This window comes from Neofelis nebulosa, chromosome 4 (assembly GCF_028018385.1).
Source record: "Neofelis nebulosa isolate mNeoNeb1 chromosome 4, mNeoNeb1.pri, whole genome shotgun sequence".
Classification (NCBI taxonomy): Eukaryota; Metazoa; Chordata; class Mammalia; order Carnivora; family Felidae; genus Neofelis; species Neofelis nebulosa.
The window spans coordinates 15647320-15665639 of record NC_080785.1 but is presented as its reverse complement, the minus strand read 5'-3'; the positions used below and the strand labels follow the sequence as shown (position 1 = coordinate 15665639).

At 45.7% G+C, this 18320-nt stretch overlaps 1 protein-coding gene across 1 annotated transcript in view; it reads right to left on the bottom strand.

Annotated features, from left to right (window-relative positions):
• Positions 1-18320, bottom strand: part of KIAA1549 (KIAA1549 ortholog) — a 170554-nt gene that overhangs the window by 147142 nt on the left and 5092 nt on the right. The window contains exons 2-4 of the mRNA XM_058723543.1: positions 4246-4405; positions 3059-3161; positions 1802-2671 (exon numbers count right to left, since the gene is read on the bottom strand). Coding sequence (XP_058579526.1) covers positions 1802-2671; positions 3059-3161; positions 4246-4405 — 1133 coding nt within the window. The remainder of the gene's footprint in view (positions 1-1801; positions 2672-3058; positions 3162-4245; positions 4406-18320) is intronic.

Below are 18320 nucleotides of genomic sequence, written 5' to 3'. Positions count from 1 at the left end.
AACAGCTAGATACTTTAAACTTAGCAAAAGAATTACTTCTACTCTCCACCCCATCTACAAGTACATCCCGATGGCCACGCTCACACGGGGAAGCTGTGCAGAAGTTAAATGCAGAGAGTGTGGAATCAAACTAACCTAAACTCCCGAAGTCTTAGCTTCCTCATCTGTAAAATGGGTATAATCGTGCCGAACTCAAGACATGATTGGATCATGTCTACAAAATGCAGCATCTGGCACAGAGGATGCACTGCGTAAATGGAAACGATTAGTGTGCCAGGTATCAGATGGGCTTTCTTTGCCGACTAAAGCCAAGGGCACTCTTCATGATTATCTCTTCTCACAGAAAGCCCGGAGTCTCCTCTCCTCTGAATAGGCAGAAGGCACTAATGAGAACTGACGGGCTAGGGTAGGCGAATTGCTTGCACTCTCTGTATACTGCCTTCAAGAGACCCGTTCTGTCGCCCATGCTCTGGTGTGGCTCCCTGAAGCAGGGTTACCCCCCCCCCCCAGCTGTGGGAAATCTTTGTGGAGGCCTCAGGTGTCTATAAGCCTAGAGGTCATGGGGCAGTAGGGGAGAAATGCAAAAGTAATGAGTTTGCACTAACTAGCCAGTGACCTTGACCAAGCCAATTCTCTGTATCAGTCTCCTCTGTAGTAAGGGGAGTGGTTCCATTCTATGATCCCTGAAGTCCCTGCCTGTGTTTCTATTGCACCATCCCTCATGTGGCACTGGTTATAATTCCGACAGTGATGTCCAAGGGACACCTTCAAATGTGTTCCATTTCCTTCCAAAGCCATTTGGCAGTCCTTTGGCCCTGCTCCCATGAGAAGGGAGGATTCGGAGGAGATTCCGTGGCTCTGCTTGTGCTCACCGTGCAGAAGCCCTCCACCCAGAGCTGCTCATTCCACCTTTTCTTTTCTGCCCCCAAAGTGGTCGAGTGTGTGTGCCGGGCCAATCACCAGCTTGGAGCGTGTCAGCTCAGAGATGGTTTCCAGACCATCCTGTGTGTGTGCTCGGGATGGACAAATAAACATTTCAGGCAAGCAATATGAATTAAATCATTTCAACAACAAAACCCGCCCACATGCTCCTTCATAAATGACGCCTTTTAATACCATGCTGCCGAAGAGTCAGTAAACTGCATCTATTATAAAACAACCCTTACTCCTTTCATGCCCTGACACTTAAGAATCACAATATTTTCACACTCTATTGTACTGATACATTTGCAGAAGTAAGAGCAATAGCTATTTCCCTGGAAAGATCCATGGCCAGGGCGCTTTCCAAGAGATTTTCTTTGAATGTTCTTTGTGTCCTGGTGCACTGGGGGACACCGCCAGCCTGCCTGCATCTGGGGGACGCCGGGCTACTCGGACTAAGGCAATGCCGTCTCAAAGCACACACCCCGAATGGGCCCCTTCGCCCCTACAATAAAGTATTCCCAAACATTTGATATACCACACTGATAGAAACATGCACAAATACAATTTCAGTGCCTGCATTTTGCAGAGAAAATAAAAGCACATTTGGAGAAGGCACAGACCCTCCTCCGGCTTCGTGGATACCAGGAGAGCTTTGCAGACCTTTGGCAAGACTGGCCAGAATCCGTTCGCTTTTTTCCTTTTATTTTCGCCGTGCCTTTTATTTGCTGGGCCCAAGAAGAATGGAAAAAGCATCTCAAGAAAGGAGGGCTAGGGAGCGGTGGAGAATAAAAGAGGGTGGGCGGGGAAAGCACGATTTTGAAAATAACAGCAATTAAAAAAGGCAGGGTCGCAGCCCGAGGGTCTCGGCGGTGCTTACCTGGGGAGCAGGAGGCCGGCCGGGCCAGCAGCAGCAGCCAGAGGCCGGGGAGCAGCAGCCCCGGGCGGCGGCGGTGGCGGCGGGCGCGGCGGGCGGAAGGCCCGCGGCCGCTCGGCCCCGGGACCAGCGCGACCCCGGCGCGGGTCTTCCCCTCCATGGCCGCGCCTCGGCGTCGGCGCCGCGCCCCCGGCAGTCCCGGCCGGCGCCCCGGCCCGGCCTCGCGGCTCGGCGCTCTCGGGCCCGGGAGGGGCGGCCGCTGCGGCTGCGGCTGGGACGGGGCGCCGCGCACCGGCGCGGAGGGAGGCCGGCGAGGCGGGGGCGGGCCGGGGGCCGGAACCGCGGACAGGGGCCGCCAGCCGCACGCCGGCCTCGCCGCTCCGCCCCCTTCGGAGCCTCCGAGCCGCTGCTCGGCAACGCGCGGGCCCGGGCGCGGGGAGGCGAGCACCACCTCCCGGCCGGCCGGGCGCCTGCCTGCGGGGCGGCCGGGCGGCGGGCGCGGGGCTGGGGCGCGCCGGGGCCGCGCCGCGCGGGGCCGGTGCCGGGTCTCCCCCAGGACCCGCCTCCCGGGAGGAGGCGCGGGGGGAGCGCGGGAGGCCTGGGCCCGGCCGGCGCCGCCCCGCCCCGAACACCGGGGCCCGCGGCCCGGGTGGCCCCGCGCGTTCCGCCCCCGGGGGCGCCGGGAGGGAGGGAGGCAGGCCGGCCGGCGAGGAGGGGTCAGGGCCGGAAAACCTGGCAAGCCCGGAGGGCGGCGGGCCTCTCGCTCCTCCTCTGGCGTCTGGCTTCGCTCTGCTCCGTCCAGTGCGGGGCAGCAGGTGTGAGTGGGACGCCGGTGTGAGTGGGACGCCGGCGTTCGTAGGACAGCCTTCGGGGCTGCAGAGGGGACAAAGCGGAGGGAAGGTCGGGCTCCCTTCGCAAGAGCCCCACGTGCAGTATTGGAGGTGAGAAGAGCGCACGCACAGCTCTACCCGTCCTTTCTCCCTCTAGAGGTTCTGCCTCCGGTCTGGGTCGTTAAGGAGCCACCGGACGCTCTGGGCCCGGGAGGCTCGCCAACCCCGCGCGTAGTAGGCCTTCGGAAGGCGCCTGCTGAACCGAATTGCCGCGGAGCTGGAGAGAACCGCGCACGTCCAGGCCCTCTTAGGGAAAGCAGCCCTCTTAGGCAATGGAGAGATGTCAGGGGATGAACGTCGGGAGAGTCAGAGTTTGACAATGGAGGGAACGTGAGGAAAGCGAGGAAGGGAGTTAACGTTTGTCGAGTACCTGCTACGTGCCGGGCATCTAACTGAACACACCTGGTGGTGTAGAGATCTTGGAACGTGGAATTGGCAGTTTGGGTTCGTTGCGTCCTGTTAGGATGCTTGCACTAGGCAGGGGATGAAAGGTGTAAGCTGGGGGCACTATCTAATTGCCCGGGAAACTATGATGGTTAAGTGGAAAATGTGAATCATCTCCATTGACAAAAGGGTCCGGCTTGCTCTCCAGTCGGGTTCCCAGCTCCAACCCTGCTGGGCAATGTGCTCCCTGGTGAGATTACTGGAGAATCAGTAATAGCCCTTCCTCTGAATGAGTCTGAGGCACCCTTCTGTAAGTACCTTCCGTGTTAGTTTCAAGGAAGATAATTGAGAATAAAGGTTAAAGACAGCTTTTGTTGACGTTCCTAATTTGTTTTCTACTTTACCATGCCTCCCCATCACAAACAGTCCCATGTTCTCAGCTGATTCCCCACCGGCTCCATACCTTACCATCAGCCCATAATCTCCAGGAGTACCTCTGTGGAAACATTGCCAGGGCACCTAGGCGGCTCAGTCGGTTAAGAATCCCACTTCGGCTCAGGTCATGATCTCACATTTCGTGGGTGAACTCATGTCGGGCTCTGTGCTGACAGCTCAGAGCCTGGAGCCTGCTTCGGATTCTGTGTCTCCCTCTCTCTCTGCCCCTCCCCTGCTTGCACTCTCTCTCTCTTTCAAAAATAAATAAACATTTTTAAAGAAGAAGAAGAAGGAGAAGAAGAAACATTGCCTGTTCAGGCAAGTCTGACGCCTGGATACGATGGCCCTAGATCTGTGACCTCTTATTCATGCCTGTCTTCATCGATTGAACTCATTGTATAAAGTGTCATTTGACTACAAACCACTGACTTGAGAGGATTTTTTTTTTAAGAGAGAGAGAGAATCTTTTTTTAAATATATCATTTAATGTTTATGTATTTATTTTGAGAGAGAGAGAACAAGTCGGGGAGAGGGACAGAAGAAGGGGAGAATCCGAAGCAGGTTCCACGCTGTCAGTGCAGAGCCCAACGCAGGGCTCGATCCCGCAACTCTGGAATCCTGACCTGAGCCAAAATCAAGAGTCAGACACTTAACCAACTGAGCCAACTAGGTGCCCCCTGAGATGATTAAATTGTCTTGTCCCGTCGTATTATCTTCTGTTATGAATGTATGCTTTGCCTCTGGAACCAAATTAATATGAAGTTCGAAGATGGTGTCATCCTGCTTAAGAATTCCCAGAGCACCAGTAAACCCCCGTTTTACTTGAGCCAGAATATCCACCTGTCCAGCGAAGAGTTCAACCTTTCGGACTTGGCCCCAACCTCCGGTCAGGTCCCACCTACATTAGAACCAGGGTGTCAGGGAAAGTAGGCTCCCTCTCCATTCTCAGACAATTCAAAGAAAATAAAATATTTGCCCAGCCATTAAAAAGGGATTGACATCAGTGGGAAATAAAAACTGCAAATCTGAGATAACAGAAATGGCTCAATGTCACCAAGTCCCTATAGAAAGTCTCCTAGTTTCCACGCTCTGAAGGCATAATACTGAATGTTACCCTGTTAGGATTTAGAGCATTCTGCCTGAGTGTCTAAGAAAATATCTCCTGGGCTCTAACCATCCAGCTAGCAGATTGTGCGACTTGGAAGTCCAAAACAGACTGGTACACAGTAGAAGCACATACATGCCCCTACACGTGTAAACACACACAGCCATACACACTTGTGTCTGAGAAGAGAAGACCTTAAGGCCTTAGGGCATTCATACCAAATTATGCAAAAAATAAATCCAGCAAACACTTCTGAGCACCTACTATGAACTACTAGTGCTGTAGGGAGATATAAAAGATAAAAGCAGGGGTGCCTGGGTGGCTCAGTCGGTTAAGCATCCGACTTCAGCTCAGGTCACGATCTCGCAGTCCGTGAGTTCGAGCCCCGCGTCGGGCTCTGGGCTGATGGCTCGGAGCCTGGAGCCTGCTTCCGGTTCTGTGTCTCCCTCTCTCTCTGCCCCTCCCCCGTTCATGCTCTGTCACTTTCTGTCTCAAAAATAAATAAACGTTAAAAAATAAATAAATAAAAATAAAAGATAAAAACAGGGGCACCTGGGTGGCTCAGTGGGTTACGTGAGTTCAGCTCAGGTCATGACCTCATGGTTCATGGGTTCAATCCACACATCAGGCTCTGTGCTGATGGCTCAGAGCCTGGAGTCAGCTTCAGGTTCTGTGTATTCCTGTCTCTTTCTCTGCCCCTTACCCGCTTGTGTGCTTTCTCTCTCTCTCTCTCTCTCTCTCTCTCTCTCTCTCTCAAAAATAAATAAACATTATTTTAAATAAATGATAAAAATAGTGATTTTAGAGATTGGCTCCTACAATTCTCATTGTATAGATAAAGAAACAAACCAGGGAGATGAGTTTACTGACCTAGGGCTGAGCCCAAACTGGAATTCTCATCTCCTGTTTTCCAGTAAAATATAATCTCTAGGGGAGGAGGGAAAATTAGCCTGGGTTCTCAAAAGGTTTGCTGTCTGGTTTGGGGAGGGTGAGAGTTAGGATCAGTACCACCCTTAGACCTAAGCACAATGGGCCTCAGTTTTCAGAAAGCCCACTCTGGGCCTCCTCCAACTGCACCTCTCCGCCATAGGACAAGAAGTCAGAGAAGCCAAAAGAATACCCGACAAGGAGCCCACTTTCCCCCATGCTTGGGTACCTAGGACCCCAGAATTCCCTTCCTACTTGGCCCCATGCTCACTTCCAAGGCCCGTATGGCCTCTTATTCTCAAAGGGTGGGCCAAGGTATGTCTAGTCCCAAGGAGCAGCCAGGGGTAGGTTAGGGTTCAGGCAGCAGGTAGGGGGAGATGAACATGTGAAACCTAAGGGAATGAAGCCAAGAACCAGGAATGGGAAGAGAGGGTGGAACAAGTTCCATATTTGTATGGCAATTTGGCTGCCATATTCCTGCTCAGGATCTCCAGGAGTCTGGGAATTCTCCCTTTGAATCTAGCCTACAAGGTCATCATGAAGGTATGTTCATCAAGGGAGGAGGGTAGTAATATTTAATAGGTTGCTTGCTTGGCATATAACTTACTGGTATTTCAATGAATGCTATGTAGGCCTCCAGTTGTATTTTGAAACTGTGCCCCTTAATTCTTAGGAGTAGGATAGAAATGAAGACAGACTGACTACCCAAAATGTTGGAAATGACTGGAAGGCAGTAGGGGATAGCACTGAAAGTCCTAGACTGGGAATCAGAACAGCTGAGTTCTAAGCTCTGCTCTGTCACATAAAAGTTTCTTATCTCAGGGAAAAGCTACTCTCAAACCTCAACCTTTCTTATATGATGCCTGGCTTGATTATGCCTACCTTGCCTAATAATATATAAGTGTATCAAACCATCACATTGTATCCCTTAAACTTGTACAATGTTATGTGTCAACGATACCCCCAAAATCTGGAAGGAAATGGGAATAAGAACCATTGAGTTAGAGGTTTGAACCAATCTCTCTGCTAAAAATGAGAAGACAGGAATAGAGAAGAGAGAAAGGAGCTGGGGTAGAGCAAGGACGCAAATATCTGGCTAAAGGGTCTGGACATAATTTTGTAGGCCATGGGGTATCGTTAATAATTTTTGTGAGATATTATTAGAACTAGGCACAAGAAGGATCACTCTATTAACAATATATAAGATGATTTGGAGAGAGGAGAGAGTGGAGAGACCAATTAGGACAAGGTCTTAACTGTGCATGCCTGAAGTTTCAGGATCATAACATTTTTCACCATCAAATGGACAGAACTTTTAAAAAATTGATTATATCCATTTGTGCCATAGCGTGGGGGAAATAGGCATTCTCAAATTCTACTGGTGGGGGTATAAATTGGTAGAGCCATTTTGGAGGACAATTTGGCCTTATCTATCAAAATTTAAAATCAGCTCACCATCTGGTGTAGAAAATTCTATATATAATACACTTTTGCTTATCCCTTTTTTCTTTTTCTTTCTTTCTTTCTTTCTTTCTTTCTTTCTTTCTTTCTTTCCTTCTTCCTTCCTTCCTTCCTTCCTTCCTTCCTTTCTTTCTTATCTTCTTTCTTTCTTTCTTTCTTTCTTTTTCCTTTTATTTTCCTTCAGTTTTTGATGTTGTTGTTATCATTTTTTAGTTAGGCTTAATTCAGATAGGTAAATTCAGTAATTTAATCAGGTAAAATTCACCTTTTTTTTTTAACGTTTATTTATTTTTGAGACAGAGAGAGACAGATCATGAATGGGGGAGGGGCAGAGAGAGAGGGAGACACAGAATCGGAAGCAGGCTCCAGGCTCTGAGCCATCGGCCCAGAGCCTGACACGGGGCTTGAACTCACGGACCGTGAGATCGTGACCTGAGCTGAAGTCGGACGCTTAACCGACTGAGCCACCCAAGCGCCCCAAAATTCACCTTTTTTAAAGTTTACACTTTAATTAGTTTTGGAAATTTTGTGAACTCCTATAGCCACCACCATGTTCAAGACATAGAACATTTCTGTTACCCTAAAATTTTCCCTTATGCCTGCTTGCAGTTTACCCCGACTCTATTCCAATCCCTGAAAACCATTGATCTAATTTCTGCTTCTAGAGCTTTGCCTTTCCCAGAATTTCATATACAAGAAATGATACAGTAGACTTGGTGTCTGGTTTCTTTTACTTATCATAAGGTCTCTGAGATTCATCTGCCTTGTTACATGTATTGGTTCCTTTCTATTGCTAATGAGTATTCCATAATGGATGTACCACAATTTGTTTATCCATTCACCATTTGATGGACATTTTGGTTGTTTTCAGTTTATCGTTTCAGGGGGTTGTTTTGCTTGGAGTTTTTTTTTTTTTTTTTTGGTTTGTTTTTGTTTTTAAACTGTTTTCTTAATGTTTATTTATTTTTGAGAGAGAGAGAGACAGAGCGTGAGCAGGGGAGGGGCAGAGAGAGAGGGAGACACAGAATCTGAAGCAGGCTCCAGGCTCTGAGCTGTCAGCACAGAGCCTGACATGGGGCTTGAACTCATGAACTGCGAGATCATGACTAGAGCCCAAGTCGGTTGCTTAACCAACTGAGCCACCCAGGCAGCCCTTGCTTTTTTGTTTTTTGTTTGTTTTTGGGTGCTTGTTTGTTTGTTTGTTTTTGGCTTGTATGAATTCAGCTGCTATCAGTGTTTATTTCCAGGTCTTCATGTGAACATGTTTTCATTTGTCTTGGGCACATATCTAGGGATTGAACTCCTAGGTTATGTAATAATTGTATATTTAACTTTAGAAGAAACTGCCCAATTGTCTTCCAGAGTGGGTATAGTTTACATTCTCACCAGCAATGTATGAGAGTTCCAGTCGTTGCAGATCTTTGTCAGCACTTGGCTTTGGTCAGTCCGTTTAATGTGGTAGCGTATGGAATGATATCTCCTTGTGGTCGTAATTTGCATTTTCCTAATGACTAACAACCCTAAGCACCTTTTCATGTGCTTATTTGCCATTGATATTTCTTTTTTGGTGAAGAAACTCTTCAAATCTGTCACTCATTTTTTAAAAAAAATTTTTAATGTCTATTAATTTATTTTAAGAGGGGAGGGAAGGGCAGACTCGGTCCCATGAACCAAGAGATCATGACATGAGCTGAAATCAAAAGTCAGATGCTCAGCCAACTGAGCCATTCAGGTGCCCCAAATCTTTTACTCATTTTATAATTGGAACATTTGTCTTATTACCAAGTTGTAAGTACCGTTATAAATCCTGCATACAAATCCTTTTGTGGATTAGTATTTTGAAAATATTTCCTCCTAGTCCATAACCTATCTTTTAATTCTCTTAACAGTATCTGTCAAAAAGCAGAAGTTTTTAAATTTGATGAAGTCCAATTTTTATTTACTCCTTTTTGTGTGTCCTATGTAAGAAATCTTCACATAGGGGTGCCTGGGTGGCTCATTCGGTTAAGCACCTGACTCTTGGTTTGGGCTCAGGCCATGATCTCACAGTTTCATGGTTCAAACCCCACATCGGGCTCTGTGCTGACAGTGTGGAGCCTGCTTGGGATTCTCTCTCTCTCTGTCTCTCTGCCCCTCCCCTGCTCTCTCTCTCTCAAAATTAAAAGAAAAAAACTTTGTGGGTTTGAATGGCAATTAGAAAACAGATGAGACATATTCTGGATGCTAAATCCACTGATGAAATATAAAGAAAGAAAAGAATAAAAGACGGACGATTCAGAGACTCTAAGGCTACATACGTAAGGAGAGATGAAGGGAAGTCAGTTGGACAGGCTGGATTAGGGGGAAAGATCATGGGGGGCTGAGCAATTGGCTGTGGAGGCCGGCCAACACCCAGGGAGCAACGTTAACACAAGCAGTGGGCAGTGAGGGTGAGCTGAGGCTTGGGAGATAAGGCAGGTAGGGCTCAAAATACAGATACGGAAATCATTTGCACAAAGCTATTAGCTACAGATGTTCGAGTGAATGGCTGTGTCTGGGAAGACAGGCGAGAAGAAAAGAAGAGGGCCGAGGACAGGCCCCCGAGAGAGAGCTTCATTATGGAAAAGCTGAAAAGGAATGAAAAAAGTCAGAGAAAGACTCTGAGGGAAAGGCCTGGGGGAAAGTTTCAGAAGGGAATGGTCCGTGTCAGAAACAACAAGGACTGAGAAAAATCTCTTTGGACCTGATGATGTGGTCATGAAAAAGAGACTTGCCATTGAAATGGTGGGGGAGAGGGGCAAACAACTAGGGTAAAAGAATGAGCTGCTTGGGAAATAATGGCGGCCACAGAGAAGGGTACACAGCAGAGCTGAGACCTATTTTAGGACAGATAAGACTGAGCATCCCCGGAGACAGGAGGGAAGGTGTCTGAAGACAGTGAGGGAATAAAGAAGTTCAAGAGAGGGATCACCGAGTACAGTCTCAGAGCTTAGAGGAGATGGAACCAAGAGGAACACGCACTTCTTCTGAAAAGGCAGATCCAGTGCCCAATGTATCAGCAGAAGGGCTTAATGAAATCATATTACAGTAAGGAGGAATGCATGCTCCTCTCTCAATAAATGTAGAAAAACATACAGCATGTTGGGGTTATAACGTTAAATGGGGGAATAAAACCTAAATATAAAATGGTTTATGGGCTAATATAAAACAATATATATGACTGGAAAGGAATTGTGCAATACTTAAGATTGCTGTAGTAAGATGAGGGATTATGAGCATTTTATCCTTCGATGTTGTTGTTCCATTTGTCTTGTTGATAAAACTGTTTGGAATGTCTTCCTCCAAGAGAAGATGATCATGGGCCAAGATGGAGGCTTTACGTGGTCTCTAAAGTGTTTCTCACTCTTCAACACCACAAGTCTCAATTTTGGGTGACAGAATTTGAACTTTAAATGTGAAAATCCAGGGACACCTGGGTGGCTCAGTCGGTTGAGCATCCGACATTCGCTCAGGTCATGATCTTACAGCTCGTGGGTTCGAGCCCCACGTCAGGCTCTGTGCTGACAGCTCAGAGCCTGGAGCCTGCTTCGGATTCTGTGTCTCCCTCTCTCTCTGCCCCTCCTCTTCTTGTGCTCTCTCTCTCTCTCTCTCTCTCTCAAAAATGAATAAATATTTTTTTAAAAAGTTTTTTAATAAATAAGTAAATAAATGTGAAAATCCAAAAAAAGGAAAAGATCAGCATGAGCTACAGTAGGTAGGAAAAGGGTCACAGACGGCATGGGGCTTAAGTTGGGTCTTGAGCGATGGGAACAATGGATAACATTTGTTAAAAAAAAAAAAAAAAAGAGATGGGGCACCTGGGTGGCTCAGTCAGTTAAGCATCCAACTTTTGGTTTTGGCTCAGGTCATGATCTCAGGGTTCATAGGATTGAGCCCTAAGATGGGCTCCACATTGACAGCATGGAGCCTGCTTAGGATTCTCTCTCTTCCTCTCTCTCTGCCCTCTCCCCACTCCCACGTGTTCTCTCTCTCAAAATAAATAAATAAATTTTAAAAAGGGAGAGAGCAGGAGAGAGGGGATTACAGAGGAGAGAAAAGTAGAAAGGCAAGGCAAGACACTAGAAATTAGCAGAATGTGGGCAGGGGCCACTTGCCTATCTGGAAGAAAAGCTATTTAGAAGGAATTTGGGGACAAAAGAGCAAATAGGTAGGATCTGATGAGCTTGTAGCAAGCAAAGAGTTTAGACCTGCCATGATCTACACTAAAGATAGGTTTCCCCCGCTATTCAAAAGTAGGGCGCTCCTATGAAACCTTTCTTAAATAGAAATAGCACAAAGTGGAGAGTATATCCCACTTTCTGAAAGTTGGAAAGACATACATTAGTACAATAACAACTATTTTCATAAAAGTGAAAATGTTCTTTGGATTTCTTTCATTAGCAAAAACAGGTACTAATATAAGTCTTTTACAAAAGCGAAGTGGCCTAATGTGAACTTTCCGAAAGTGTAGGATACTTGTCATTACAAGGACTTCCTGCCTATCAAAAGGGAAGGAAGCCTTTGGAGGGAGTGACATTGTCAAAGCACCCATGACCATAAGTATAATGTTTAAAACCAGGATCCTTGTCCTGGATGGAATGGGCTGGAAATGTCTGTCCCTCTTGCACAGTTTAGTAGCCATCATGGCAAGTGAGACTGTTCTTGAAGCACAATCCTGACCTTGCCTCTCTGTCTGTTGCAGTTTCCCCTAAAATCCTTCCCCCCCAACACACAAGCTGCCACTGACCAACTGGCTAAGTCCTCTGCCCACACTCTCCATGGTCATTTCCCACTATAGCCCCACACCCAGCAGCTCCCTGAGGCATGCCAAAAATCCACATTAGAATCACGGCAACAGTTGGTGAAAGCTGTTTTTAGAATCACCCTCATTCTCTGGCATTCTACTAACTCCAACTCACATATGACTGTGTTCTCAAACTCAGGGGCTCTGGCTCAAATTCAGAATGAGAAAAATGATAGTCGTCTAGCTCAGTCTCTTATTCTTCCGTCTTGTCGTGAGTTCGACCAACTACATGAGTAAATAAACCAAGCCCATACTAACTATGTATCTGTCCTGATGACCCTGATTCTCTAGAAAACCCCTTCTTCCCTCAAAGCCCTCAATGGACACCCTTGCTAGGAGAGATCTCTGCTCTTGAACTTCTTGGAATTGCGCGGGCAGAGCATCGCTTCTCCAGAAAGCCTTCCTTGATCTGCCAGAGCTGGCTTTGTTGTCCTTCCTCTGGGCTGCCATAAGTCCCCGTGATGCCCGTGTCACGGCACTGACCACACAGGATAAGACTCCATGTGTCTCTGAGTCCTTCAAGGGCAGAGACCTTCTCATTCACAACTATTTATTCCCTAGTGTCTAGTGCGGTGCATGGCAGGTTTTAGGGCTCAACTCATGCTTGTTGAATGAATAAGTAGAAGTACAAGGTTCCAAGCCAGCCTCTTCCCTCACCTCATGCCTCCCTGCACTCCAATGAACAATTCGCCTAATTAATCAATTAGGTTAACTCAGCAAACTACCCTAAGGGGAGCATGAGTGTCCCCAGTTCTTTGGTGCCCGGGCCAGAAGGGATACACTGACAGAGAACTTCTCCGACCTCAAAGGACGTCCAGAAATGCCAGATTCCTCTACTCTACACTATGAAACACCAATGGAGACTGCATGAAAAATATAAAAGGCCACTTCAGATATGACATTACCTTGGTCGTACACAGAATTCAGTAGGCTACGGTCATTGGCTGCAGCAAACATTTATTAAATTTAGTGAACCAAGACTCTTCACAGAAATAGAGGAAAAACACGATCTCTGCCCTTTAGGAAATGACAATCTCCAAACAATAAAATATGCTTACAAAATTTGAATTTTATAGGCTCTGGATGAAGAGCATTGGATTGTGAGAAGCTGGGTAAAATTATCTGCCCACAAACAACTGTGTGTGGAACTCCTCTGCCCTTTAAAAAGGCAAGTTAAGAAATTTCTAGACTGGCGCTGTCTACAAGATGGAAAGTTTCTGGGACATTGGAAGTGTTCCATAAATCTGTGCCATCCAGTGAAGAAGCCACTAGCCACAAATGGCTCTGGAGCCCTTTAAGTGTGGCTAGTGTAGGGGCGCCTGGGTGGCGCAGTCGGTTAAGCATCCGACTTCAGCCAGGTCACGATCTCGCAGTCCGTGAGTTCGAGCCCCGCGTCAGGCTCTGGGCTGATGGCTCAGAGCCTGGAGCCTGTTTCCGATTCTGTGTCTCCCTCTCTCTCTGCCCCTCCCCCGTTCATGCTCTGTCTCTCTCTGTCCCAAAAATAAATAAAAAAAAAAAAAACGTTGAAAAAAAAATTTTTTTTAAAAAGTGTGGCTAGTGTAACCAAGGAGCTCAATTTTTAATGTTAAAAAAAAAATTTTTTTTAATGGCTTCATGAATTCAACACACTATTTTTTTTTAAACGTTTATTTGTTTTTGAGAGGGACAGAGACAGACAGAGCATGAGCAGGGGAGGGGCAGAGAGAGAGAGGGAGACAGAGAATCCCAAGCAGGTTCCACGCTATCAGCAGAGAGCCTGATGCAGGGCTCGAACTCACAAACTGTGAGATGGTGACCTGAGCTGAAACCAAGGGTCAGATGCCACCCAGGCGCCCCACAGACACAACTTTCTACACCAGAGTTTTCTCATTTGTAAAATGGGAATAATCATAACTGCCTCGTACCACCCCATAGCACCCTCTAATCTTCTGAGCATCAACTTGAACTTCGGGGTTTGGGTGTGATGGGCTTGTCTGCCTGAGATTCAGACCAGAATCGAATGCAGCCACCATCTCCTGTGACCATAGATGTCTGAGGGACTCCCATGTACAGCACAGATTTGCCACCAGGTGAGCAAAAAAATAAGACATCTGCCGATAAAACAGCTATCGTGAAGACAAACACTTCATAAATATAGATACAAAACTTTGAAAACTCCCCTTCACGCTCCAGATAAAATCCATTGCTCAGCACGCCCTGCAAAGGTTCTCAGACTCCTGCACGAGAAGTCCAGCCTGGGAGGACGGTCCTCTGGTGGCCCCAGCACCTGCTCCTCTCCCACAGCCCCTTGTCCTTCACCCACCATTGATTCGAAGCATTCCTCCTCATGCCAGCCCTCCCTGACTGCTCCATTCCCATCTAAGAAGCCATTTCCCTTAGCCTCTTATTCCTGAGCACCTACTGCTCGCAACTGCATACTTCATTCTGCATTTGGTTTCATGTCTATTTTGCCACTAAACCGTAATCTCCCTGAGGACGGACACTATTACTTCTTGTTAAGAGAGGAGTTTTTACACGATGGCTGATTGCTCAGACTCGGGCCAGGACTCTCTGTATTTGTGTTACATCTCCACTACTTGTTAGCTATGACACATTAGCCCCTTTGTGCCTCGGTGTCCTCATCTAGAGAATGGAACAATAATAATAATAACTCCCTCACGAAGCTGTATGAAGATTAAATGAATCGGTATACATAAAACTCTTAGAAAAGAGCGTAGCACATTGGCAAGCTTTACATCAGTGTTAGTGTTAGTTAGTAGTACCCATGGCCACTATTTGGTCAATACCTGGTACAGGGTCCAGCACAAAATAGGGTCTCAGTAAATGAATGAATGAATGAATGAATGAATTTCCATCAGACTACTACAGTGATGTTTTTACATTTTTTTAATATTTATTTTTGAGGGAGAGGGAGAGAGAGAGCAGGGGAGGGGCAAAGGGAGAGGGAGACAAAAAATCCAAAGCAGGCTTCAGGCTCTGAGCTGTCAGCACAGAGCCTGACACCGGGATCAGGGCTCGAACTCACCAACTGTGAGATCATGACCTGAGCCGAAGTCAGACACTTAACCGCCAAGCCACCCAGGCGTCCCTGTTTTTTTTTTTTTTAATACTATAGTAATGTTTTGATATTTTTCTTTCTGACCCCTTTCTGCCAGGTTGAAGCATTGACAATAATCTCTCAAAGCATGCTAAGTAACTATGATAGTGACTGGTCAATTTCTGATTAATGTGATTTTTCTTGTTTTTAAAGACACAGACACCAAGTTAATGAAGTACCTGTTCCCAGCTTCTGAGAGTTTTAAAAAATATTATACAATGACTTTGCAATACCCACAAAGTAATCTTCTGATGTTCAGTATTCATCCTGTTGACACGATGAATATATTCGGAGTTTCATGATCTGCTAGTCTTGTATTTCTGGAGATAAGTTCTACTTAGCCATGGTATAGTTTGGAACACTGGGTTTAGATGAAGACAGACCTGACTTTAAATACTGGTTTACCATTCATTCGATAACCGTGTAACTTTGGCCGTGACTTTTCCGAGCCTTGGTTTCCTCACCTAAAAATGGAAATGTTAGTAGAATACCTACCTCATCGTGTTGTATGAAAAGAAGTTAAAAAATTGGGTCCCTCAGTAGTGTTATTGGCAGTAATAATATACCATGATAATTATTATTGTTCCGTACTTTGCTGGAATTTTATTTAAGAATTTTGTAACTAGATTCAAAAAATGAAACTGGCTTCTAATGGAATTTTTAAGGAATTTTCCTTGTCAGTGTTAAGAATAGCACCTACTTAGCTCACAGAATTAAAATGGGATCATGACATAGCTCTCATTTTTCTAAAAAGAACTTTAATTTTTTATTACACATTGTAGAAAAGGTAGGATATACAGGGAATCAAGTTTATGAATATTAAAATTATCTATAGTCTCACTTAACCAGAAGAAGCATTGTTAACATTAGACTCTATGCTCTCCCAAGCATTTAAATGCATAAATGTGTGCACATACATACCCACATTATCATGTTGATAAAAAGTTAGGATCGGGCTGCACACAAAATTTTGTTGCACTAAACACTATATTATGAACGTCTTTTTACCTTAATAGGTAATACTCCCCAAACTCCCATCTTTTTTAATGGAGGCATTGTATTCCAAAATACAAACCTATCATAAGTTGTTCAGCACACTCCCTAATGTTGGACAATTAGGTGGTTTCCTTCGTACGTAATGCTGCCTCAGACATCGTGCTAGGTATTTCTATTGGCCCACGATCCACCCTCCACCCTTCTCCACCATGCTGTTTGCTTCGAGAAGCGAGACTTTGCAAGACTGCCTCATTGGGCTTCCTCCCTCTCTGGCTTCCGATGCATCTGGCCAGTGTGGGAGGGGGTGGGGGTGGATAACACCAGCAAGAAATCTGATCATGGAAAAGGAACCAAGGGTGTTTATTCCCCCAGCTCCCACCCTGAAAATACTACTAGTTGGACGTGTCCTCAAGCATAAGAGCTAGAATGCATCTGGTGGGAGGTTCTCTCCTATGACTACTCCTGCCGGGTTCTTGGAACAGCTCCTTCCCTTTGTGCCTTCATGCTTAGGGTGGTATGGTGCCCCCACCACTGCTAGGCCAAGTTATGCCACCCTCCTTTGTGGGTTTCCCTTGACCCTGCCTACCTCTTCATAGATAGTCCTTCATTAAATTGTCTCCATTTATCCATTTTAAGTGTACCATCTCCTTCTTGCCAGGAACCTAACAAATATAAACAACTTTGTAAGTAAACTCCTGTATACATCTTTTATTATCCTGTGATAAATTTCTCAAACTGGAATTATTTGATCAAAGAGCATGTGTATTTTTTTTAATTTTTTTAAATGTTTTCATTTATTTTTGAGAGAGACAGAGACAGAATGAGAGTGGGTTAGGGGCAGAGAGAGAGGGAGACACAGAATCGGAAGCAGGCCCCAGGCTCCGAGCTGTCAGCACGGAGCCCGACGCGGAGCTCGAACTCACGAGCCACGAGATCATGACCTGAGCCGAAATCGGACGCTCAACCGACTGAGCCACCCAGGCACCCCAAAACATGTGTATTTTTAAGACCTTTTACAATATTGCCAACTTGCTCTCCAATATACCATTCCTCCAGCAGTACAGAACTTCTGCCCTCAGGCTCCTTGTCCAACTGGATATTATAATTTCTTTTCATCTTTTGCTATGTTCGTAAGCACTGCTATACTGTAGAGACAGTCTCATCTATGAAAGTCTGTGTTGGGAGGAGATCAGCTAGTAATCATTGCGGTCTATTTGTTTTAGTTTTCCCTGCATAACTTTCTTGGTGTTTTATTCTATTACCTGTTACAAATTGACCGGTTAGCCCATATTTGGCCTTTAAGAATTCATTAAAATTATACCTGGTTTCATCCTACCCATGTGTAAGGGTGCCACCTCTCCCCCATGCTCTGTCAAAGCTGAAATCATTTTTATGTCATGTCTTTCCATACACAACCTTGCCACTCTTTGGATTTCAGAACTTATGACTAGTCTCTTTTTAATTAATAATTTATTTATTTTTTAATTTACATCCAAGTTGGTTAGCAACAATGATTTTAGGAGTAGATTCCTTAGTGCCCCTTCCCCATTTAGCCCATCCCCCCTCCCTCAACCCCTCCAGTAACCCTCTGTTTGTTCTCTATATTTAAGAGTCTCTTATGTTTTGTCCCCCTCCCTGTTTTATATTATTTTTGCTTCCCTTCCCTTATGTCCATCTGTTTTGTAACTTAAAGTCCTCAAGAGTGAAGTCATATGATGTCTTTCTCCAACTCATTTCGCTTAGCATAATACCCTCTAGTGCCATCCACGTAGTTGCAAATGGCAAGATTTCATACGTTTTGATTGCCGAGTAATACTCCATTATATATATATATATATATACACCACACCTTCTTTATCCACGCATGTATTGATGGACATCTGGGCTCTTTTCATACTTTGGCTATTGTCGATAGTGCTGGTAAAAACATGGGGGTGTGTGTGCCCCTTGGAAACAGCATACCTGTGTCCCTTGGATAAATAACTAGCAGTGCAATTGCTGGGTCATAGGGTAGTTCTATTTTTAATTTTTTGAGAACCCTCCATACTGTTTTCCAGAGTGGCTGCACCAGTTTGCATTCCTACCGGCAGTGCAAAAGAGATTCTCTTTCTCTACATCCTCACCAACATCTGTTGTTGCTTGAGTTGTTAATTTTAGCCATTCTGACTGGTGTGAGGTCGTATCTCATTGTGGTTTGGATTTGTATTTCCCAGATGTTGAGTGGTGTTGAGCATTTTTTCATGTGTCGGTTGGCCATCTGGATGTCGTCTTTGGAGAAGTGTCTATTCATGTCTTTTGCCCATTTCTTCACTGGATTATTTGTTTTTGGTTTTGTTTTTGTTTTTAATTTTTTTTAACGTTTATTTATTTTTGAGACAGAGAGAGACAGAGCACGAACAGGGGAG